General features: G+C 32.9%; 1 protein-coding gene across 2 annotated transcripts; it reads left to right on the forward strand.

Annotated features, from left to right (window-relative positions):
- The first annotated feature begins 12,401 nt into the window (after positions 1–12,401).
- Positions 12,402–26,127, forward strand: LOC107895001 (translation initiation factor eIF-2B subunit epsilon). 2 transcript variants are annotated; one of them, XM_016820170.2, is made up of 16 exons: positions 12,402–12,496; positions 12,742–12,895; positions 12,973–13,203; positions 14,239–14,553; positions 15,264–15,371; positions 16,148–16,334; positions 16,492–16,754; positions 17,493–17,622; positions 18,919–18,971; positions 19,239–19,499; positions 19,574–19,650; positions 24,145–24,236; positions 25,168–25,250; positions 25,486–25,557; positions 25,712–25,837; positions 25,922–26,127. In XM_016820170.2, exons 2-16 carry the CDS (start codon positions 12,758–12,760, stop codon positions 25,964–25,966), a joined length of 2,181 nt encoding a protein of 726 aa, XP_016675659.1. In that variant the 5' UTR covers positions 12,402–12,496; positions 12,742–12,757; the 3' UTR covers positions 25,967–26,127. The 2 variants fall into 2 exon arrangements, with proteins under 2 accessions (XP_016675659.1, XP_040941002.1); XM_041085068.1 differs by having other exon boundaries at positions 12,403–12,496; positions 16,594–16,754.
- Positions 26,128–26,354: the final 227 nt, after the last annotated feature.

A 26,354-nucleotide genomic window follows, 5' to 3' on the forward strand; every position in this document is an offset into this window, starting at 1 on the left:
TACCATAAAACTTCAAAAATATATTATATTCATCCATAGAACAATTTATAACATTTAACAGTTTTACAATTTGACCCTGAATTAACTAAATTAAATTAATAAGAACTCAAAAACATAAAAATTTATTAAAATGGGGGCAAAATTTACTCACCATGCATGAATAATCAATCATGGTCGAATGCTTTGGTTCCTTATCCATGGAAATTCGGCTGTTCACATCACTTGGAAAAGATGACATTGTTTTCATCTTTATTTTAACTTAATTTATTAATTAATTATTAATTAATTACCATTTTACCCTTATAATAATAACATTAAAATGACAAAACCATGCCCATCATTGTCCACTATCAATATACATGGTATAATTACCCACAAAATCCTTTAATTTAAAATTTTATTGCCATGTGAATCTTTTAACATATAGAACTTAACTTTTGCATCTTTTACAGTTTAACCATTTTCTCTCAATTAACTATTTAAACATTAAAATTTCTTAACTAAAATTTAATATTATCCTAATAACGCCCTGCAAATATTTAAAAAATATATTTACAAGCTCCATTTATAGAAACGAGGTCCCAATACCTTATTCTCTAAACTCACTTGACTTTAGGGACGCACCACTTAAACTTAGTTATTCATTCAAATAGTATAATTTGCCATATCAAAATCAAAATCAAATATAATACAATATTCGACTCGTAAATATTAAATAATAATATTTACGTACTCACTTTTCGGATTTATGGTCTCGAAACCATTATTTCTGACATCACTGAGAAATAGGCTATTACAAGTTGGATGACGAAAATGAACATTGAGTTAATGATAGGTGACCAAAATGAAAATGATTGTTAATAATAGTGCGAAAAATGAAAATTTTTTATTTTTGGTCACAAAAATTTAAACGACATTAGGATTTAAGATAAACTACGAAGTTAATCATCCAACTTTGATAATTTTTTTATTTTTGGTGCCTAAAATCAAAACTTATCAAAGTTGGATGATTAACTTCGTAGTTTATCTTAAATCCTAATGTCGTTTAAATTTTTGTTTAAATATGCCAAAGGCCCCTATACTCTTTCAAAAATTAAAATTTAGCCCATATACTTTAATTTTGAAACATTGAGTTCCTGTACTTTTTTATTTAAAAATCTTAGTCCCTCAGTCTAATTTAGCCATTAAAGTTAACAATGTCAAAGGTAAAACAACTTTTTCAACCCTTAACATTTACAATTTTTTTTATCAATTTGATCCTTACCAATTAAAAGTACATAAACATTTAAAAATATATTTTTCCATATTTTAAATAACAATATAAAAATTATGAAAAAAATAAAATCTCTTGAAAATTAAAAAATTACTAGCGATAGTGGCCACTACCGTCAACACTTCATTAGCCATTTCAAAACACTTGCCTTAGCAATCTCCCCTTTTGACAATTGTTTTGAACAAAACTTGTAACACCTCTCACCTATCTCGACATATGGTATCAGCGGGAGTTGCTATCGAAGCACTTTTAGAATTTAACCAAAAAATTTCTTTTTAAATAAATACTTGTTTCGCAATCCATTAACATTCTTTAAATTAAAATGGGAAAGTTTAGGAAAGTTTAATTACAATTATAAATTATTTCAGGTCTTTGAAAATATAAATGGACATTACCAATTCATAAAACAAGTTTTTGAAGCTTATTGACTTAAAACAAAGTCATTTGAGTTACGAAAAGTAGGAATTTTACCATAATCTAAAACTTTAAAACATTTTTTATAATCACTTATCTAACTTTAAGACAATTAAAAAACTTTAGAGAGAATTTAAAATCATTTTAAAGTTATTTAGGGTAATCGGAGGTATTTGAGACCCAAAATAGACCTAGAAAATCAAAACAATACAAAACAATGCAGTGTTTTGGACGTGGGACAGTTGTCGTGTCACAAGTCCTCAGTTGTGCTGATACAAGTCCCTGTTATTGTTAGAAAATCATGTTTAGAACAATGTTTTTAGGCAAAGAGGAAGAATAAAAGTTTTCTTAAAACTGAGCATTGTGATATTTATAACAATAAACTCTTAATTGAAATTATACTTGTGTTTTGTACAAGGCAGTGTAAGTCGATCCGAGCTTTCCATTGAATGACCTTCTTCGCTATCATCGAACTTTAAATTCCTTTGATTGTGGGCTCAAACAAAACAAACCATGTGCACAAAAAGAAAATTTTTCTTAACTTTTAGTAAGAAAGTTAATTCTCTGTATAACCGGAAGCTATGAGATTTTTTGAGAAAATAGGAAAAATAAATTACCGTTATTTTTTGACAGAATAACTACTCTCAGTAATGTGTGTGTAAATAATTTAGCTCATAGTTCCTATTTATAGATAAATTGTAATACCCTCATCTGTCTCGATGATTTGTACAGACGGAAGACGCTACTAAAATATTTTCTATACAAAAACCATGACTTTATTTAAGAAAATAAGGAATGAAACTTTTTTTTATATAAAATCTTAGAGAATAGATAAAATCAATTTTAGAGTATTGAAATCTTGAACAGATCATTTTGAAATGATTTGTTGATGTTCAGAAGTGCCCGAGACAAAAAATATGAGTTATAAACACTCAAGATTCATACCAAAACATTTCCCAATAAGTCTCTTGTAAAACATGCTTCAAGATTAACTAATTTCCAGCAAAACTCAATATAAAACATAGTCAAAATGGAACAGAACTTGTCAAACATGCAAGATTCATACAAATATTCTAAGACTTATATCGAACCATCCAAATCTAAGTTCAAATAAGGCAATTATTGGCATGTATACCACCATATCAAAAGTCATAACATTTTGGTTTAAAGCTATTTAAAACATGTTCAAAACATAGAGATAGTCCAATAACCATTAGAAATTTATAGTGATATGAAACAAACATATATGCATTCCCAAGGGTGTGAATAGTATTGCTTCTAAGAAGTACTTTTGGAACAAAAATATTTTTAAATAATTTGCCTCATGAGAGAAAAAGTACTTTTCCTAAACCAAAAAATGGTCCAAAAGCAATTTTTTCAAAACCTGAAAATATTAGCTTCTCCTCAAATGTGTTTTTTTTCCCAAAAGCACTTCTAAGAAGCATTGCTAATGTAACGACCCAATAGTTAGGGTGTCAAAAAATAAAATTTGGGACTCCGTTTCCGTAAAACGAACCCGTAAATATTTTTATTTAAATATTTATGAGGTAGTTAGTAGTGAATTATATTTTGATTAAGTGAATTTTGAGAAATTAAGAATTACTAAGGTACAGGGACTAAATCGCATAAGGGTTAAAAGTTGAATTATAGATTAAAATTAATAGAGGGACTAAAGTAGTAATTATCCAATTACCTAAGGTTAGTGGACGGCATTAACATGTATAATATAAATAGTATAATTAATAATTATTATGAAATGTATATACATATATGTGATTTTATAATAAAAACATAATAAAAGAAATAATAAAAAGTAAGTGGTAGCATGCAAATTAATAGAAAATGAAGAAAGAAGAGAAAGAAAGAAAGAAGGAGTGACTGACGGCACCTTAGGGATTTATAAGTTTTAAGTTTATTGGCTAGTTAATTTAGTCTCTTTTCTTGTAATTTTTATATTTTTGAAATCCCAATGTTTAAAGCTATTAGGCCCATATTGAAATTTTAGCATTGATTAAGATTTTATATGTTGTTATTGTTGAGTAGTTTTAGTATTAGAGATTAAATTGATAGATTTTTAAGTTAGAAATGGAAAAGGACTAAGTCGTAGAACAAATTATAAATTTTGAAAATAAGGACTAAATTGTGAAAAATTCAAAATTTAAGGGTATAATTAAAAATAGAGAGTTAAATTTAACTCAAGGTGAAATTGGTATAAAAAATATAGGATTAAATGTGGAAGTTAAAAATTAGTCTCGGTTTATGGGTTAAATTGGAATTTAAGAAAATATTGTGTAAAAATTGTGTAGTATTAATGTATTTGATTATTTTAATTTCGTACCTAACGTCATACCAGAATCATCGACTAAAAAGGGGAGAGATAAAATTGACGCCGAATAGCTTGGAATCCACAGCCTGTGTTCATATAATCCGAACTAAGTTAAAAATTATTGCATTTTGAATTATTGCATATGGTAAGCATTGGAAGTAAGAATTATGGTGCTTTACAATTGAATTGAATTCATAGTTGATTGAATTGGATTAATTTTGTATATGTTATGAATGTATTGAGTATTTGAAAATTGAAATAAATATATGTTTAAATGTGATATTTGCAAATATGAGAATTGGTTATTGGTTGTATTTGTAAGTGATATGCACCCTTATTAACTGTTTCGGGCTAAGTCAGATATAAATGACATGCCATAATATAGGAAGAGTTCAGGGATTTCTTCGGCTTCGAGTCGATGAGGCACTATGTGCCAATTTGTTTTGGTTTAACCGATGAGACACTAGGTGTCAATTTATATAGCGCTAGGTGCAATTATTACTTTGGATTTATTCGATGAGGCACTGAGTCCCAAAGTGGTGTGTTAGTTAAATCTATGTATCTGTCCGAGTCCGAGTTGTGTTAATAGGGGTAATTAAATAATAAAGTTCTATAATTGATATTTAAATGACATGGTATATGAAATGGAAATGAGATAGTTGATAGAAAAATGAAAAATGAAATATGTTGTGATCAAATGAAATATATGAGTTATGTACTCATGAATTGAATATAGAATGGATAATGTCATTGTATAAGGAAATGTGGATTGATATGTGAAAAAGTTATTTATATAGCAAGTGATGTGAATTGAGATATTTGTTATAAACAATCAAGTATGAAAACATATACAGATTGAGCATAGTATAAAATGATGTAATGATATGTATGAAATTGAAATGATGATATATTGTAATTGTAAGCTTAAACAATAATGTGATTGTATAATTCAATTAGAGCATTCATGTATCATTATGTCTTTAAATGTTCGGATTATAGAAATATCGCTGAGTTTACTCAGTGTGCGGTTTTGTTTTCTATATGCAGCTTAGGTACTTCTTTTTTGATCGCCGACTCAGCATCCAACGATGATCCCGATCTCAAGTGTGATGATGTTTACTTTTTGTAACGACATGTACCTAGGATGTGTTTGGTTGTTAGTGGTCTTGTGAATGGGATGTAAATTGAGTTTTAAGTATAATGTTGGTTTGGTATATAAACATATGTTTGTGTTGAAGCCATAAGTTTAGCATATTGTTTGAACCAAGGCTTGATAGGTGTATGTGAACTTAAGCTTGATGTTTTAGGTAGATATTTGTTAGGCTAAATTGAGTGATTTGGTATGCTTGAAATCTTGATTTGAATGTTGCATTGGTGATATAAATTGTGGTACCAATGAGGGTACATTGGTTAGGCACCTAAGATGATTGTTTCAGCATGTTTTGAGTATGTTTGATTGTATTTTGAATAGGTTAAATGATTCGTTTTTGAGTTATTTAATGCCCAAACAAGTAGGAAATCGTAAACTTGTTGTTTAAGGTACATTTTAGGTCTACATGGGCGTGTGACTTGGCCGTGTGAGACACACAGCTTGGCGACATGGTTGTGTGTCGCCTATTGAGTGCTTATGGTGCAAGTCAGATAGCACATGGCTTGACAGACGGGCTGGGACACATCCGTGCATCCCTATTTCGATTGTTACATGGGCGTGTGTCTCAGTCGTGTGAGGCGCACAGCCGTATGACCCCTGTTTTCAAAATTTTGTGAATTTTTCCTAAGGTTTTCAAATGATTTCAAATTGGTCCCGATTTGTTTCTAAAGTATTTTTTAGAGCCTCGAGGGCCTAATTTAGGGATGATATATGTATGTAGGAATGGTTTGAGTTATGTTTATGCTATTGAATGAAATTAAATGTAAAAGTTCTGATTGTACGATAATGCTCATAATTGGGTTAGGGTTGTTATAACTAAACTAAGCCTAAGAGACTGTAGTACATTGCATTAGGAGCTGAATTACATATACAGTTGTTTCATACTCTTGAATGATCATAATGGTGTATGATGGTGATCTGATGAATAAATAGAGCTCCAATCCAGAAAACCTACATGCAAAAACAATGGCGCGTTAAACATAATGCTTAGTCAAATAATATGGAAAAACTCTGTATACTTACCTTTCAAGCTATGGTTTAGACTCCGTACAAAAGACTAATTAAGAATTTAAAACACAACAATGCTAATGACATTCATTTCACAGTTTAGAAAACAATGATCAATTTAGTTTCATACACACACACACACACACACACACATATATATAACAACACTTGACAATTTTAAGAATTCACTCATACAATGATAAAATTAGTTTAAAAAGATAAAATGAGTGACCAAAATAAAAACTTATTAGAGTCGGATGACTAAAATGAACATTGAGTTAACGATGGGTGACCAAATTGAAAACGATTGTTAACGATAGTGCGAAAAATGCAAATTTCTTTTTTTTTCGGTGCCTAAAATAAAAACTTATGAAAGTTGGATGGTTAACTTCGTAGTTTATCTTAAATCCTAATATCGTTTAAATTTTTTGTTTAAATATGCCAAAGGTCCCTATACTCTTTCAAAAATTAAAAGTTAGCCCATATACTTTAATTTCAAGATATTGAGTCCTTATATTTTTTTATTTAAAAATCTTAGTCCCTCCATCTAATTTAGCCATTAAAGTTAACAATGTTAAAGGTAAAATAAGTTTTTCAACCTTTAACATTTACAATTTTTTTTATCAATTTGATCCTTACCAATTAAAAGTACATAAACATTTAAAAAATATTTTTTCCCATATTTTAAATAACAATAAAAAAATTATGAAAAAAATAAAAATCCTGAAAAATAAAAATAAAAATAAAAATAAAAATAAAAATAAAAATAAAATGATTTGATAAATATTAAACAAAAATTACAAAATTCAATGTTATCTAAATCGGATCAGACCAACCAGTTGAACCGAGAATCGGTTGGGGTATCAGTTTGGTGACAGGGAAAAATGGGTTGACCTACAAATCGATATAGATTGGTTGAACTGTGCTAAAAAATCGATTAAATCGACAGTTAAACTGATTTCGAACTAGTTTGATTAATTGGTTTCCAGAACGACTAGTCTGACCAATTCAAAGCAAATAAATTACTAAAAATTTAAAATTTAAAATATTATAGAATTATAAAATCGATTCAATTGACAATTTAATAAATATTTTAGGCTAGTTCAACCTATACCGGTTCATGGATCAATCAGTTATTAAAATTTTGAAGTTTTTTAGCCCTCAACATTTAATATTTTTTTAATTATCCATACCCTTTAAAAGTACACATTTTTTTAAATTAAAATTATTTTTTTCTTATTTTAAACAAAATATTTAAAAAATATATATATATTTTTAAAGAAATGAAATAGAACTCTCTAAAATTAAAAAAAATAGAAGTAAAAAAGAATTTTTTAAAAATATAAAAAAGTACAAAATTCAATGTTATCTAAACCAGACTAGATCGATTAGATCAATAACCAATTGGGGTATCAGTTCGATGAGAGATAAAAGTTGGTTGACCTGCAAACCAGTAAAGATTGGTTGAATCAGGCTAAAAAACTAATTGAATTAGCATTTGACCAATTTTTATAATTTTTAATTTTTTTAATAATTTATTTGATTTCAATTGATTGAACTAGTTGTTCTGAGAACCAATTAATCAGACTAGTTTAAAGGCGGTTCAATTGTCTGTTCAATTTGTAACGCCCCAATTTTCAGGAATTCTGTGAATGTTGGCATAGGTTTAATTATGTTAGTGGGCCTCTAGAAGGCCCAAGCTTAAGATAGAACTCGACAATTTTAGTTAATTTTTGTTCCATAAGAAAAAGGGGGTGAAATTATGAAATAGAACCTATGTGAAAATGTTTGAAAATGCTATAGGCTAAATTGAAGTGGCCAAATAAATAGGAGTGCAAAATAGGAGGATTTGCATGACAAACCTCCCATTTTACATGAAGTGGCCAGCCATCATGTTGTTGTAGACAAAATGTGCACTTGATATCCATAATTTATGGTACAAATTGATACAAATTGATAATGGGTTAGGTAAATGTTCCATGATAATGGGTTAGGTAAATGTTTCATGATAATGGGTTAGGTAAATGTCCCATGATAATGGGTTAGGTAAATGTTCCATGATGGGACTTTCATGTCTTTTGTATTAAAGAATTAAATGGATGAAATATGAATTTTATTAAAAAAAAGGGGTGAAAAGAACAAAGTTTTGTCCATCTTTGTTCATCATAGCCTAAAGTTAGAGAAGAGAAAGGAGAGGATAAATCTCTTGAATGTTCGGTCACTTGGGGAAGAAAATTGAAGGTAAGTTCATGGTAGTTTGCTTCTATCTTGAGTTTCATGAGTTCTTCTTGATTCTACCTTAACTCTTGAAGCATATTTTGGTTTTTAGTTGTGTTGTGAGCATTTAGTCATGAATTAAAATGAAGGAAATTGTTGTTGTTTCATGTTCTTTTGATGAAAAATGGAAGATAGGTGAAGTTGAGCCAAACAAATGAGCATGCATGTGCCTTAGATGCTAAAGGGAAAAATCGGCTAACATGTTGTGCTTTAAAATGATGAAATGGAGATTATACTTAAGTAAAATCATAGATATGAGATGATTGATTGGTGATATACTTGTTTAAATAACATGCATGCAAGGTATGTGTGAAAGAGTGATTTGGTAATAAATCTGCTTGGGACAGCAGCAGTAACGTGACTTTGGAAAATCACCATAAATTGTGAGAGATGAATTAGAAGCTAAATAAATTATGAAATTAAAGCTTAATGAGTCTAGTTTCAAATGAAATAAACGAGAACATATTTTGAATTCTGTACAATGAGAAATTTGATTCGTAATGAAGAGTGGTCAGATTAGTCCGAAAAATTGAGAAAAATCTGGTATTGATTGGCTAAACCGAAAATTCTGAAAAGTTTATAGATAGAAGATATATGAGTCTATTTTCAGGTAAAATTAACGGCACTTGATTTGGAGTTTCGTAGCTCCAGTTATAAATGATTTAGTGACTGTTGCTCAGGAAGACAGCTTGCAGTGAAATTATGATTATGTGGTAAACACTGACAAAAATTTGTTAATGAGTTGCTTATTGATTTCTTATAAGCTTACTCTGATCTGTAGGTGTGGTTGGCTGAATATTGTAAGGGGTTAATACGTAGTTCGTATGTGAATAGTTAGATTAATGTGTTAGTAATCCAATTGTAGGCAGTTCGTGTGTGGATCTCGTCAGCATATCGTCGCAAACAGGTGTGTAACTAACACCCTCTTTCTTAGTCTGGATCGGCAAAAGTCGAAAAGCCGAAATGCCGAAAACCGATATTTTGTAGATTTGCGAGTGTGCGAATGCTCGTGAGGTAAATAGATTAAAGTTTTTAGTAAGCTGCAAAATTTGGACTGCAAAGTGCATGATTTCTGTGCCCTCGATATTTTTGGGCTTAATGGGCCAAAAATTGGAATGATAGGCCAACGGGCCCAATTCGGTAAGAACCCTCGGTACGTGATTCTGTTAGTACGTGAAAAGTAGGAATATGCATGAAAAACCCTAAAATAGATAAATTACTGAAATACCTTTAAAAGTGGAAAATTTACAGCTTTACCCCTAATAGATAAATTACCGAAATACCCCTAGGGTTAAATTGACCTAAATACATGTTTGACTGTTGTTAATTACTGCATGCCATGTTGTTATTATCTGATGCATGGGATTGGGATATTGACGGAGGAAGTACTGAAAGTGGCTTGTCCACGTACTGGGGGCTTTGCCTCAATTTACTGTTAACTGAGCAGCAAGGCTGCAACTGTGGAGTGTTGGGCTGAGTGGGTTGAGCTATTCCCCACATGGAGTGTAGGGCTGGTACGGGTGGAGTGTAGTGGTTGGTGGGTTGAGTAGTCTCCCCAAATGGGCTTGCATATGTTATTGATGTTGCATGTATTTTGAAATGGGCCTATGGGTCATACTGTTATCTGAATAAGGGGCTAAGGCCTAGTTTATTGTAATCTGAAAATGGCTCTGGTCCAGTATCACTGTTACCTGAATGGGCTTAGGCCCGATAGGCTTGAGCTGACTTGGGCTTTGAATGGGTTTTCCTTACACACTGAGTTTCCCCGAACTCACCCCTTTTATTTTCATCCACGCAGGAAATCCCCAACCATAGTGGACTTGGAGCTGTGAGAGAGTTCGGAGTGGCCACCCGTTCTAAAAGTTTGGTTTTCTTCTGGTGAACTGGACGTCCTATTATTTACGTTTGAAGTTTTGGGTTTTTAAATGTAATAAGGCCGTTTAATTATTTTTGATGGTTTTAATATGTATTACTAAGATAGGTATTACTTATTTTAACTGTTGAAATTGGATAGCTTTAGGGCGCGTTTTCAAAAATAACAATTGATTTCAAAATAACACGACAACAAGCAAAGCTTCCGCAATGAAAGTATTTTCCAAAATTAATCACTTTTCCTTAAAAATGACATAATCAAATCGGTTTCCTAGAAATATCCATGACGTTAAGGTGTGGCAATGGCAGTATGCATGTCTAGGATTGGATCCGAAGGGAGCTTGGTACTTAAGCAGTTCGATGGACTCACCACCTCTTTTCCGATTTCCTACCTGGTGCACAGCTTCCATTCACTTTAACCTATAATGAAATTATCTTTTAAAACACTAAGTAGGTTTTTCTGGATCAACAATATAAAATGTTTTGAACGCTTCAATGTGGCATGTCGGATCCGGCCATAACGTCTGGGCCGGGTTTGGGGTGCTACACAATTAATTTTTAATTTGGTTTAACAAGTCTGTACTAATTCGCGGGTCAACCTATTTTTTACCTCTAATAGGAGTGATATCCCATCTGGTTCTAAGTCCGATTGGCTAGCCCGATCTAGTTTAGATGAACTTTGAATTTTTTAAATATTTTTAATATCTTTTTTATTTTTTTAAAATTTTTAAAAGTTTTTTTTCTTTTCAAAAATTATATTTTTTAATTTCTTTGTTTTTATTTAAAAATAAAAAAATAATATTTAAAAAATTTAACTAATTTTAAAGGGTAAAGACCATATTGACAAAAAAATATAAATGTTAAGGCTTAAAAAAATTATTTTATCTTTGACAGAGTTAATTTTAATTAAAAAAATTAAAGAAAGAGACCAAGACTTTTAAATAAAAAAATATAATGATTTAAATATCTCAAAATTAAAATATAAAGAATATATTTTAAAATTTAAATAGTAGGGAGACTTTTGGCATATTTAAAGAAGCAAATCCATCCTCAGCTTTTAAGATTGAATGTGACGTTTCAATTTTTTTTTTATTGTGAAGATAATGGTTTTTTTGTCAACTGCCTTAACCGCTTTATAATATACAGTTTTGTAGTCACTTCATATGAGCCATTGTTGCTCATTTGGGCAGTGCTCCATACATTGGTTTATTTTGTAATCTCTTTATAGGTCTTATTTGGGCAGTGGGCAATTGATTGGCTAATTATGCTTAGAAGTCATGCACTGTTTATTTTGTAACAACAGACAATATGTCTGTTTTCTTATATGTTATATGCAATTCAGAGTAATTTTAACCAAAAAAAAAAAAAAACAGGATTGTTCCATTCACCACTAACCAAGTTACCAAAACAAAAAACCCTTCCCAAACCCTAGATCAGTTATCCTACACCCATTTCCCTTTTACACAAACAACAACTAAGTTTTGGAAACCAAAAGCCACTGCATAAATACACACACCACTACCATAACAACCCAAATCATTCTCCCCCTCTATCTTTCTAACTTTCCTTAGCATTCCAACCAACACCACCCTTGAATGTGGTGTAACAGGAGGAACGAACTAGGTAAAAAACCGACAACTACTCCTTTTATAGTTACCATAATATTGACATTTGAAAAATCTCTTATTTAGGTTTTCGTTTGATTAAGATATTCTTAACGGAGTTCGAGAATCACAATTACATATAGGTATATTAACATTAGGTGCTTCCATCTCTTCTTCTTCTTTTCTCTGTCGTTTGCTTGAAACAATGAGAGGTTTATTTTTTTATTCCTTTTTACCTTAATATGTTGTATATAAAAGATTTAAGATATTTTTATATTATAAATTCATTTAAAAATGGGGAAATAGGCTCAAAACATGGCGATGACATGGCAAAAACGTCTGCCATACTGCCAGCTCTGACTTCCATCCATCACTTAACGGGTACTAACGGCCCAGTGATGAAATCGTTACAATTGAAACATACCAAAACGTAAACTTAAGCATAATAAATACATGACTATTTTTGTAGTTTAAATTAAAACTTTGTTTAGTTGGGCGGTTGGGCTTGGCCACCGATTTTTGCTTATCAGTACTGGAGTAATATATCAGGCTTTCTAGTCGGACCTAACCCTGTAAGAACTAAAGATCGGAGATCCAGACCCGATCCGACCTTCCCCTAAAACCCCCCAAAATCTCTTCTTTATTTCTTTCTTGCTGCTACTGTTTCCCTGGACTTGCAGTTTTCAAGCTTCAGCTTTTTTTTTTTTCTTTTTGTTGATTATTGATATTATATATTTTAATTAATTAGGGTTTTCTCCCTCGTTTTTCACTCTATTAACTGAATAAGTTTCTGCGTTCCGGTTCTTTGTTCGGTAAGGACAAAGACTGGAAAGATGGGTGCACAGAAAAAGGGTGCTACTGCTAGGGTTTCAGAAGACCCAGAGGAATTAGCTCGTCATCCATTACAAGCCATTCTCTTAGCTGATAGCTTCACCACCAAGTTCCGTCCAATTACTCTCGAACGCCCCAAGGTATCCGTGCAGACATTTTTTTTTCAAATTTATTATATGTTTTGGTTTAATTATAAAAATTGCCTCTTTGATTGAAGGTATTGTTGCCTTTAGTAAATATTCCGATGATAAATTATACATTAGCATGGCTTGAATCGGCGGGCGTGGAGGAGGTTTTCGTGTTCTGCTGTGCTCATTCGAAACAAGTGATTGATTACTTGGAGAGTTCCGAATGGTCATCTCAACCAAATTTTTCGGTTACTACAATAGAATCTCACAATTCCATCAGTGCTGGTGATGCTTTGCGTTTGATTTACGAGCGCAATGTGGTAATGGTTTTATATATATATATATATATCTTTCCACTAATTAAAAGTGTGTACTAAGAAATATGTTAATAGGATAATGCATTTACTTGAAATATATACCGTCTTAGACGGAGGAACAAGCCTCTAGTTGAATGTTCTTTCTTTTGATCAATACAATATTGGTGGAGGGGGAGGGGATGACAGGGTTTGAACTCATGTTGTCTAGGTGTCAGATGGGGGAAATACTGGTTCAAGCAAGTTTTGGCTCCTCTAGTTGAATGTTGAGGTTGAATATTAGTGGGCTGGTTAGTTGGTTTCTTTAGTTTGTAAATACAGGAAATGAGTTGCTTTTTCTTTGTTATTGAATTATTGTGCATTTGGGTACGAACTCCAATTTTTGTAAAATCTACTCTCCCAAAGTTGCTGAAATTAAAATAATCATCCCACCAATTTGTTCAAAGGTGTTTCTCACAAATTAATTATTGAAGTAAATGTTGTAGAAAGCAAATTGGTAGTCTGCCAAGACCCACTTGAATATTCTGTGAAAACCCATGGGAATAGATCAAACTCCAAAGGCTTATGTTAAAACTAGGAATTGGACTATAGTTACTACTTTGATGTGACTTAAAGATCCAATGAGGTAGTACCAGCTTGCCTCATCTGTCATGTCTAGGTCCTGGGCATTTGTCTTCTAGGCTTAATCGATGGGTGAGTTTTGGAGGAGCTTTGAACTGTTGATCTTTGAGCATCATGGATCACCTCTATTAAAGTTCAAGCTGGTTTCTGCAATTAATTGTTCCTGCAGGAAGTCTTATTTATCTTTTAAATGTGCTTATTTTCAAAATAAAGGAAATGAGGACAACATCACTAGAATTCCTTTTTATTGAACTTTGTTTTCAATATGCTTAAATCTTTTGTAGAGTTCTTGGTTGGGATGCTTTATTCTTTTTGTAGATTTTTGGCAATTGTAATCTTATGTTTGGAATTTATTTACGACCATCATGGTTTGGAGCTTGTTTCACTCAGTATGCACGGTTTTTCTCCTTATCTTTTCAGATACATGGAGATTTTGTTCTTATTAGTGGAGATACAGTGAGCAACATGTCGCTTACACAGGCACTTCAAGAACATAAAGACAGAAGGAAAAAAGATGCTAATGCTATAATGACCATGGTTGTTAAACAGTCAAAGCCTTCACCGATCACCCAGCAGTCTCGACTTGGTACCGATGAACTCTTCATGGCTATAAATCCTGTTACGAAACAGCTTCTGTATTACGAGGATAAAGCAGAATATTCAAAGGGGTTTATATCTCTTGATAAAACATTGATAGCTGACAATCCTTCTGTCATTCTGCACAATGACAAACAGGTTTTGTTCTTCAAATCATATTGTGAAATTATCTGGTTACTTTTTATATTACCTATTTTGCCATCATTATATATATTCACACAGACACTTAAAAAGGAATATCTTAATATGTTATGATAAATTTGCTTCTTTTGTGGACGTGGTGTAAAACTTTACAAATTTTAGTTGTGTTTCTCGGTATTGAACAGAGTTGTTTGTAAATAATTATAAAATAGATGTAATGAGTGTATACTTTTTCTTGCTTGGCAAGTGATTGATGCCTTAAAACTCTTGCTTGTTTCATTTGATGGGTAGCAGTCAAAATCTCTGTTTTAGTGCTATTATAAACTTGTTTGCTCTTCTCCAAACTCAAATGGCTCTTTACAACATCACTTTGTTCTTCATTTTTTTTTTACTCTCAAAATATTTTTGCTTTTTATTTATTGTACGCTGTCTTTATCCTTTTTCTCAGTGTATTCACACTGAAATCATTGATTGTCCATAATCAGAAAGAACCTTAAACCTTGATCTCAACTCTTGGTCCGTTAGAAGTTTCAAAGTTCCTTTTTCAAGCTACATGGCATGAAACCTTTTGCTACTGGTTCAGCGATCTGTCTGTTAGTGGCTTGATTAGCACATATTGCCTGGATAAATATTAAACATATATGATTTATGCTACTTGTTTTTAGTCGAATGATATTTTACTAAATAATTTGGGTTTGCTTTTGCAGGACTGTTATATTGACATATGCTCTCAAGAAGTACTAAGTCTTTTCACAGACAATTTTGATTATCAACATCTAAGACGTCATTTTGTAAAGGGACTGCTGGTTGATGATGTATGTGTTACATATCATACACTTATATCATGTTGTTTTAAAATATTTTCTTATCACTTTTTCACCCTTAATAAAACAAAATTGTGTGCTTGCACATTCAAAGTCAAAGTTTAGATAAGAAAGAAAAAAACTGGGTGGTTTGTCATTGTACACTCAAATGTGCATTGTCGTGGCAGTCTTAGCTGACCCTTCTGTCCGAATGATGTAGAATTGTCTGCTAATCTACGGGAAGCTTTAGTCTAGATCTATGCTTTGGAATTTGCAAGCCAGCCTTTTTTGTTTAGTAACATGCATCATAATTTGTAAAACATTATACTTTCCGTTAATTGTAATCTAAAAAAAATTAATTCAAGAAGCTTTGATTATTTTAATGTTTATGGGATAGGTAAACATGGTGTTGCATGCGTAATCATCAAAACAATGACTTATCTATTCTTTACAAAATGTAGACATTTGTATTCATTACCCTTAAAAAATATAAACATCGTAAAAAATTTATAGGATAATAGTTAGAACATAGAAATTTTGAAAGGAAGTTTGGTTATCCTTAGTAAATATACTCATCATATATGTGTATCTTAGCATAATACTGTGCATAACATCCAAATATAAGATAGGACGATGTAGTTGATGATGCCGTTTATGTTATCTAATCTTGACATCTGATGATAAACATAAGAATAGAATTGGAGAAATATTACAATTGCATATTGTTACCGGGCTGAATATCATAAGATTTTGTATCATATTGCTTCCACTTTTATCTATGGCTGCAGATCATGGGTTACAAGATATTTACTCATGAAATTCACTCAAGTTATGCTGCTAGGATAGATAACTTTCGAAGTTATGATACCATTAGCAAGGACATAATTCAGAGGTGGACTTATCCATTTGTTCCAGATGTGCTCTGTGGAAGTTCTGCAATAAAGGTTGAGAGGCAGGGAACTTATCGAGCATCTGGTATAGATTGAAACAAATTAATGATTATTACGTATTTGACTGCCATAAAAGTTTCATGCTTTAAACATGTAACATCTCATCATTTATGCTTGTACCTTTTTAATTTGTTTAGTTCGGGACTTTCCTTGGAAGTGGTTTAATCAATTTTTATTTTCAGATGTCACACTGTCACGTTCTGCACAATTTGGTTCATTCACTTTCATTGGACAAGGCACCAAAATAGGGACTGACACAAAAATCTCTCATTCTGTTATTGGAGAAAGGTGCACTATTGGATCAAATGTCACAATAGAAGGCTCTTATATATGGAATAATGTTACCATTGAAGATGGCTGTCAGTTAAGGAATGCAATAGTATGTGACGGTGTAATACTGAAGTCAGGAGCAGTTCTGCAACCTGGAGTTATTCTATCTTTCAAGGTATGCATCCCTTGGAGCACTTTATCCCTTTTTTAATTGTCAAATGTCATCATTATTATTGCGGTGATTAGTTTGAATACGTGTCTACATGCAGTTATATGAATTTGCATCATGCCTCAAGACATATACTTGTTCAAATATCTATAAATGTGATAGACTAAGATTTTATGATATATTATGGTGACACCATTATGGGCTGTCTCCCAACTAAAGTAACTCAAAGTTGTAAGTTTTCTTGGCGGTTTCTGATTTCTTTCTGGACGTGCAGCTTACAATTTCTTGTTGCCATTGATAAACAAGTCAACCAGATTTTCTCTTTTGGGATTTGAAATGTTTTACCTAAAAAGCTGTATCTCAAACGTTTGTAATTGCTATATGAACAATAATCATTTCAGTTATTTTTTTCTTTCTTGTACTTGTGCTTCATCCTTATGATACAACTTCCTGTCTTGTTACAACCATCATTCCCACATCCCCACCCTACCTGGAGTTCTAGCTATCCCCTTATAGTGTGTTCAATTATAAGTCTGTCTGCAACCTTCCCCATGGTCATCCTCAATCTTCTTTTCAGGTCTTTATCTTAACTGGAGCTGGAAATTCGAAACAGCATACTGAATTTTGAACCTTGTATTTTTCTTATATATTCCTTAATTACAATATTTTCTCTGGTTAATAATACTTCTTGTATGGCTCAAAGTTATGTTCTTTGCAAGAGATCTGAACATTTATTTTCTCCAGGTTGTAGTTGGACAACAGTTTGTTGTTCCTGCCTACTCAAAGGTTTCTTTACTTCAACAGCCAACCCAGCAAGATAGTGATGAGGAATTGGAATATGCTGACAGTACTAGTGGCACTGGGGAGCTTCGATGTAAGTTCCTAGAGCTATATGAATTTTTAATATCTGTTTTTTTTTTTTAATGTTTCAGGTATTTAGCGAATCTTGTAATATTGCATTCTTCATTTTCTTTAAACATAGTATATGAAGGTTGCACCTATTTGTCTTCTTTATATCTTTGATGTCTAGGTTAATATATTACATCTCTAGATTCTATGGTAGGATGTAATGAAGGCTGTACTTTATGCTGTTGAAAGAAGAAGCTTTTGGGAAATCATGCTAGTTTATGGATTTAGGCAAACGAGTCAGAACTAATTTCTTCTTTGATCTATTCTTTTCTGAGTGCATTTTTGTTAAAAAAATTCTGTCCATGTGCTTTTGTTGTCTGTCTTTGTTGTGTATCCTGCATATCCTTTTCATCAGTGTATAGAAATATTAGTTAACTTATTTCTTGGAAATAAAATTTTGCAATTACTTGATATCTGTTACGCAACCAGAGCCTTATGTACTTAACAAAAAAGGATGATAAAAGGTGAAAGTTTTTCAAATTTATTTTAGACCAACTTTTTCATTATTTATCCTCTTTAAAATTCTTCCTCTAGTATATATCGCTTTTATGGATGTTCTCTTGAAGGAGAGAAAAAAAGAAAAGAAAAGAGAAGCAGTCGATACACATATAACCAAGAGAAGGATACATGTCATGCCAAAGAAATTCTATGTTGAGTATTCATAGTTAGAATATTGTATGTGTTGTGTGCATGCTGTAAATGTGATGCTTTATGGACGGCAGACTATGGAATATGCTGATGAGGTTTGGTTGAATTGGAAAAAATAATGATAGAACAAAAGTCATTTTGGTTAACTTGTGAATGTCTTCATTCTGTCAGATTGCCTTCCCCCCCCCGGGTTTTCTCTCTCCCGGGAGAAAGAAATGTTTTTCCATACCTTTGAGTAGAGTTGAATCTAATTTTTTCTTTCATTTCCTTCATTTGATTTTTAGATGCTATATGCTGTCTTTTTTGTTTTTTTTTCTTTGTTTATGCATTACAATATTTCTTGGTTAGCACTTCCTTTCTTTCTCTCCTCCTCTTCTCTTTGCTTTGAAGCTTATAGAAGCAAAATTTAGCTTTTATGGAAGAGTATATTTCAGCACTTATATAATTGTTTATATGTTATTTTCTTTTTGGAGTATATGGTTTAATGATTGGTAATTTGTGCCCGCAATCTTTGTTCTGTTATTTTTGCGATAAGCCACCATTTTTATCTCTAGAAAAGGGAGATCATTGTTATATGTGCTTACAAAAGTTAACAAAGCAATTTTTGGTGCAGCGGATAAATTGAATGGGGACATTGCACCTGATTTATCTGAGACAGCATCTGAGGTTGGTTCTATTGCTTGCTTCTAACATTATTTTTTGTTATTGCTGCCAGTTTTGCTTGCAAGGTGGTGCAGAGTGAATATGGAGAAAATAAGGACTCGTAAGCAATTGAACATAATTATAAAATAGGAAAAAAGTATTATGATATATCTTTGTTGATATAATTAAATAGCATGAGGTTGAGTATGAAATGTATCTTCAGTCTCTCTCCCTCATACTTCTCTGGCAATTAAATAATAATTTGGATGATGCAATTGTTTATGCTTTCAGCTTGGTACTGGTGGAGTTGGTTATATTTGGACAGTCTTTGAAGGAGCGTATGATGAAGAATGGAGGCATTCAGTTGCACCTATTCCCACAGATAAACTGGTTAAGCTAATGCTAGATAAAGATGAGGATGAGGAACTGTTAACTCAAGATGGGAATGTTATTTCAGCTTCAAGAGAGCTGAAAACTGATTCTGATGGTAATGGTTCTGAAGATGACGATAATGAAGACTCTAGAGATGACTATGTATCCTTTGAGAAAGAGGTAATCTGTGACTATATTCATGGTGATAATATGTAGTATAGAGAACTATTTATAGTTTCCATTCCGATGGGCAGGTTGAAGCTACCTTTTTAAGGGCTGTTCATGAAAATGTCAAAGTAGACCTTGCAGTCTTAGAGGTGAATGCACTTCGGTAAGTTACATTCATTTTATTCTCCAAGGCCTGAGCAAACCGGGGCCATTAACCTAGTTGGTGGGCTCCTTGACTGACATTTTTCTTAACCTTTTTTTTTTTCCCTAATTGTAAAAATATACGCTGCTCTTTTACATTATTTGAAAGTATAGAACCTAAAATCTTCAGCAATGGATACAGTTCATCACATGACTTTTGCTGTTTTAACTGTTGCTCTTTTTCCAATTGCTAATAATTGTTTACCACATCCTTCTAATTTATGCTTCATCAGTTTATTCAAATCCAGCCTTGTTTGCTTTATCCCCTTTAGTTTGATGCCTATTCAGCACCTGAATGGTGCTCAAGAGCATTAGCAAAATTACCCCCTATCTCTAGCGGACCATCCTTGATGCTTTCTCGCTAAGGAGATCTTCAATCAGCACTTATTTTTTTGCTTCAGAGATATGTGTAGAAATCAGAGTATTATATATTAAATAGAACATAAATCAGAGTTTTTATATACAACCTATGACACTACTTTAGGAAACTCTAAGTTAGGAAAGATACTAAATAGGAGATATGATCCCTTAAAATAAGGGATTTTAATAAAAAAATATCTACAAAATATTCCTAAAATATTTACAGAATATTCCTACACTCCCCCTCAAGCTGGAGAATATACATTGTATAATCCCAGCTTGAATAGGAATTTATTGAACACAGGTTTTGGCAAAGCCTTGGTAAGAATGTCTGCAATCTGTCCTTCTGAAGGAATGTAAGAAAGAGTGGCTGTCTTTTTGTTGACTTGATCAGCAATAAAATGCCTATCAATTTCAACATGCTTTGTTCGGTCATGTTGAACTGGGTTCTTGGCAATCTGAATGGCAGATTGATTATCACACAGAACTTCAAAGTGATCCTCCTGATTTGTGCCAAGTTCTTTTAGTAATTTAAGTAGCCAAATTCCTTCGCATATCCCCAAAGCTAGTGCTCTAAATTCAGCTTCAGCAGTACTTCTTGAAACAACAGATTGTTTCTTACTTCTCTAAGTTGTAAGGTTACCCCAAACAAAAGTGCAGTACCCACTAGTGGATCTTCTTTCAGTGAGATCTCCAGCCCAACTAGAGTCTGTAAAAATCTTAACAGTTCTGTCTTGTGTCTTCTTAAACATTAAGCCGTGTCCTGGAGTTTTCTTCAAGTACTTGAGAATTCTATTTGCTGCTGCCATATGCTCTTCAGTAGGATTAGTCATGTGTTGACTTATCACATTTACGGGAAAAGCTATATCTGTCCTTGTCAAGGATAAGTAGATTAGTTTCCCAACTAACCTTTGAAATTTCTCTCTGTCTACTAAGGACTCATCTTCTTTATTGAATCTCAAGTTTGCCTCCATTGGTGTATCAGCCGGCTTACAGCCAAGAAAACCAGTTTCTTTGAGTAAATCAAGTACATACTTTCTGTGGTTGATCACAAGTCCTTCTTTTGATCTTGCCACCTCCATTCCTAGGAAATACCTTAGCTTTCCCAAGTCCTTGGTTTCGAATTCCCTGTTTAACAACTTCTTCAAATTGCTAATCTCTTCCTCATCATCTCCAGTAAGAATGATGTCATCCACATACACAATTAGGATAGCTTTCTTATTTGTAGAAGTTACCTTGATGAAAAGCGTATGATCGGCAAGGGACTGCTTGTAGCCATTTTGAAGAATGACTTTAGTGAACCTCTCGAACCAAGCTCTGGGTGATTGTTTTAACCCGTATAGAGACTTGTTGAGCTTGCAAACCTTGTTGCTACCTTCAATAGACTTTGAGCCAGGTGGCAATTGCATATAGACTTCTTCCTCAAGCTTGCCATTAAGAAATGCGTTTTTTACATCAAGTTGGTGTAATTTCCAATCGCAATTTACAGCCAAACTTAGGAGTACTCGAATAGTGTTAAGCTTTGCCACAGGTGCAAAAGTTTCTGTGAAGTCTATCCCATATGTTTGCGTGAAACCTCTGGCCACTAGTCTAGCTTTGTATCGTTGGATACTGCCATTGGAGTTATACTTTACAGCAAAGATCCATTTACAGCCGACAGCCTTTTTTCCTTGAGGAAGGTCTGTAATGGTCCAAGTAGCATTTTTCTCTAGTTCACAAATTTCCTCTTCAACAGCCCTTCTCCATTTTGGATCCTTTAGAGCTTCAGCTATGCTTGTGGGAACTTGTTCTTTATCCAAAGTTGCTGTAAATGCTTGAAAAGACGGCATCAATGAATTATAACCAGTAAATTTTTCAATAGGATGCTTGGTGCACTGTCTAACCCCTTTTCTAATAGCAATAGGAAAGTCATCTAGAGTAGTGGACTTACTGATTTCTTCTTCCATTTCGGCAGCTGGACCCAAATCCAATTCTCGGCAAGAATCAGATTGCAAAACAGTCTCAGGGATATGTCTTCTTTTTCTTGTGTAGACACGAAGCTGTTTGGGTGATGGTGTTTTTTGAAGACTGTTAATTGGAGTAGGTGTATTTTCAGGAAGAGTGTTTAAAGTGGGTGTAGGTGAATTAGTCATAGGTACTACAGGAGAATCAATGGGAGCATTCACAGGTGACAGATCTGCAGGTAATGGGGAACAAGATGGCAATTCTGAAGGTTGAGAATGAAGATTAGAAGGAGATACCTGTTGTGGCTAAAAATCACTCCATGTTTCCCCCTGAATTTCAGCCTGAGTGAAATAGGAATCCTGCTCATAAAATGTTATATCCATAGTGGTGAAAAATCGTTTAGAAGGAGGATGATAGCATTTATAACCCTTCTTAAGTGAAGAATACCCAACCAATACACATTTTAAAGACTTAGGATCTAACTTGGACTTATTAGGAGCAATATTTTGGATAAAAACAGTGCAGCCAAAAATTTTAAGTGGCAGAATGGAGGAGATAGGCTTAAAATGAGGAAAGTGCTGCAAAAATATAGATTGAGGCGTTTGAAATTTTAAAACCTTACTAGGCATCCGGTTGATTAAATATGTGGCAGTTAATAAGGCTTCCCCCCACAAATATTTAGGAACATTAGTGGTAAATAGAAGAGAACGAGTAACTTCAAGAAGGTGCCTATTTTTTCTTTCGGCAACGCCGTTTTGCTGTGGGGTTCCAACACAAGAACTAATCTGAACTATGCCCTTTTCCTTAAAAAAATCACCTAAAGACCTAGCAAAAAATTCACTGCCATTATCAGATTTAAAGAGCTGGATTTTAGACCCAAATTGAGTGAGAACCATGTTATAAAATTGCACAAAAACACTAGCAGTTTCAGATTTATCTTTCAGCAAATAAGTCCAAGTTATCCTACTGTGATCATCAATAAAAGTGATAAACCACTTACAATTATCAGCATTCTTCACCCGAGAAGGGCCCCAAATATCACTATGGATCAAAGCAAAAGGGTAAGAAGGCTTGTATGTAGAAGGAAAATAAGATGATTTAGTATGTTTGGCAAGAGAGCAAACTTTGCAAGAAAAAGAATTAGGCCTTTTATTAATGAAAAGAGCAGGAAACAATTTTGCAAGGTATTGGAAACTAGGATGGCCTAAACGAAAGTGCCATAACATAACAGTATCAACTTTTCCTAAAGCGGTAAATGACTTGGAGATCTCGATTTTAGGAGAGGTAGGGAGGATGTAGAGACCATTATGCAAGCTGGCCTTACCAATCATCTTTTCGAGTTCAGTGCCTGCAAAGTACAATCACGATCATTAAAAATTACAGAGCAGTGCAAGTTTGTGGACAATTTACTAACAGAGATGAGATTGCACGCCAGATTTGGTACAAAGAGAACATTTTTAAGTGCAATCTGTTCATTGAGAATAACAGTGCCATGTCCCTCTATTTTGCACAAGGTACCATCAGCCGTTTTGACAGCTTTACCAAAGGTATGGAAAAAATTGTGAAACAATGCCTTGTTACCAGTCATATGATCCGTAGCACCAGAATCGAGGATCCAATTAGGAGTCAACTGGGAGGAGAAAAATGCAGTAGAAGAAAGGTTACCTTCTGGATCTTTTATGACCAGATTACCTTCACAAGACCCTTCAAGAAAATTGTTGCCATTCAATCGATGGCAGGTGATAGTCAGACCAGACGAATCTGATGGAGCATCGGAACCAGAAAAATTTTCTGGATTTGAAGTAATCTCCGAAGTAGGAGAAGGAGTTTCGGACATGGTCTAGGTTGAAAAAGAAATCGTAACCTAAACTAATACCATGTAGAAATCAGAGTATTATATATTAAATAGAACATAAATCAGAGTTTTTATATACAACTTATGACACTACTTTAGGAAACTCTAAGTTAGGAAAGATACTAAATAGGAGATATGATCCCTTAAAATAAGGGATTTTAATAAAAAAATATCTACAAAATATTCCTAAAATATTTACAGAATATTCCTACAATATGTTCAAACAGAGCTGCTATTGTATTTCTCAATATGGGCTAATATTTTGCCTAAACCTGTTTCCTGCCATTATTTCTTCAGGTTGTCTTACAACATGGCATCTGTTGACTGTGGTGGAGCAATATTTTACTCAATGATGAAGTTGGCAGTCGAATCTCCACATAATTCTGCGAGTATGTGTGCTGCTTTTTATTATGTTCCCTTTTCATGATTATTCTGGTAGTTATATATTCACACTGCACTGATATGAAGAAACCTTTTTGTTGTTTTACCATACATCTCTAAATGATTGAATTTAATAAATATTCACAGATGCATAGCTTTCACATAAGTGGGCAGTGAGTTTTTGCATCAAGTAAATTCTGATAAACTCTTCAATCTATTGAAGCCCCAAACTTATAGTATTTTCCAAATTATTAGAGCACCATTAGCTAATTCCATCTTGCTATTCTATGTTGAATCTCAGTGATTGGTATTCTTAATCTTTGAATTATGTAGTTCAAAGGTTACACATTGACTCTAAGGTTCATACATAATTGTCTTATGTCATTCATGATTTGTTCAAAACAAAGATGGCACTTTAATCTTCTCAGAAGTTGTGTCCAATCTTTATTGACCTTAAGTGCTGTGCTGTTTATTGAGGATTTTTATTGGTCTGCTAGAGTGGCAACACTTGCAGACTGGAGTGTATGTCTTTCAGGAATAAACGTAAGAAAATTATTCTGAAAATGTTGAAGTTGTCTCCCATATGTTAGTGCAATTGTTAGCCAATAAGTGCTGATTCAAGCAGCAATGGACAGGATTGGATGTTAGATGATTCTCCTAATTCTTATTTGTTTTACTTATGTGGTCTTTCCTCTGTTACTGTTGAATAATGAATGGTCCAAACATTTAAGCATGTATCTGCATAAACATTTGTGCTTCTGAATTGATAACGTTACAAGCATACCTCTTTGCTGCTATTAATCCTCTTATGCTCATTCCCACTGAAAATGGAAAAGTGAAAATACCTATAGATAACTTCATCTTTTATTGTTAAAAATCAATCTCCATGATTAACTTGTTTGTAATCACTAACTAGTTTGTTTTCAATCTGTTGTGAAGGTGAATTGCATAGAAATGCTGCTGATATAGTCACAACATGGCAAAAACTGTTGAAGTCTTTCCTGCATGATATAGATGAGGAGGTTTGTATTGTTGATCTGGTGGAAAATTCCATCTGATTAATAAATATCAATTGTAAGCCAAAGGAATAATACATTTTTTGGACTGCTACATTTAATTTCTTCTATGTATCACATCATCAGATGGGTGGGGTGACTTGTCTGTTTTTATTACATGTCAAAACTGACATCTCATAGTGGACTTTTTTTGTCTATATTACAAATTTGCGCTAACGTTTCTCTTGTTATTGCCTAACAGATTGAGGTTATCTTGAAATTTGAGGAAATGTGCCTGGAATCGGCCAAGGAGTTTGCTGCATTATTTCCACAGGTATTTCTAATGATATGCCTAGATCTAGAAGATGTCTTGATGGGTTCAAGATAAAAACTTGGTGGGGGCAATTGTCCGTTGTTTGTGTATAAAGTAGAACGAGATGTGAAGTTTTAGTGAAAAGAAAGATCCTCATTTGATTGTTGTTTCACAGATTTTGCATCTTTTATATGATAAAGAAATTCTACAAGAAGATGCTATTCTAAGGTGGGCGGATGAGAAGGAAGGAGCAGATGAATCGGATAAAGTGTTTCTGAAGCGTTCAGAAAAATTTATACAGGTAAAAAAGGAACTTTAATCTTTTCTATTTCCCACTCGGTGAAATGAAGATTGTTAATATTTACTCATCTTTCCCCTTTTAAAGTGGTTGAGAGAGGCTGAAGAAGAAGAGGATGATGAGGATGAGTGAGACTACTTGTGTTTTGGCACGTATGAACATCACTGCTGAGGAAAATATGGTCTGCCTTTGTTTGCAATTTTTGCTTTTCATGTGGCTAATAGTCTTGACATTAGAAATGTTGTATTGAATTGAAACGTTTTGACAGTAGTCCATATATTCAGATTTACTTATTGCTTTCTTTTTTCCTTTTAGAGTAAATAGAATTTCAGTAGACAACAAGGATTAATCTTAATTTATTTTTAATTTTTTTAAGTAATATTGTCAAAAATGAATTTATATTATCTCAAAAATATTTTTACAATATATTTACGTTTCATAAACATGTCAAAACATTATATTGTGATACCGTATGTAATAAAATTTTTTAAATTTCATATCAATAATGTGTAAATTTTTA

Source organism: Gossypium hirsutum, chromosome A13 (assembly GCF_007990345.1).
Source record: "Gossypium hirsutum isolate 1008001.06 chromosome A13, Gossypium_hirsutum_v2.1, whole genome shotgun sequence".
NCBI classification, from domain to species: Eukaryota; Viridiplantae; Streptophyta; class Magnoliopsida; order Malvales; family Malvaceae; genus Gossypium; species Gossypium hirsutum.

What these genes read in the sequence shown, in the direction of transcription:
- LOC107895001 (XM_016820170.2), top strand. Translation starts at nt 12,758, where the DNA reads ATGGGTGCACAGAAAAAGGGTGCTACTGCTAGGGTTTCAGAAGACCCA. An exon ending in ATGTATCCTTTGAGAAAGAG is followed by an intron (nt 19,500 to 19,573) that starts GTAATCTGTGAC and finishes TCCGATGGGCAG; the next exon opens with GTTGAAGCTACCTTTTTAAG. An exon ending in TTGCTGCATTATTTCCACAG is followed by an intron (nt 25,558 to 25,711) that starts GTATTTCTAATG and finishes GTTGTTTCACAG; the next exon opens with ATTTTGCATCTTTTATATGA.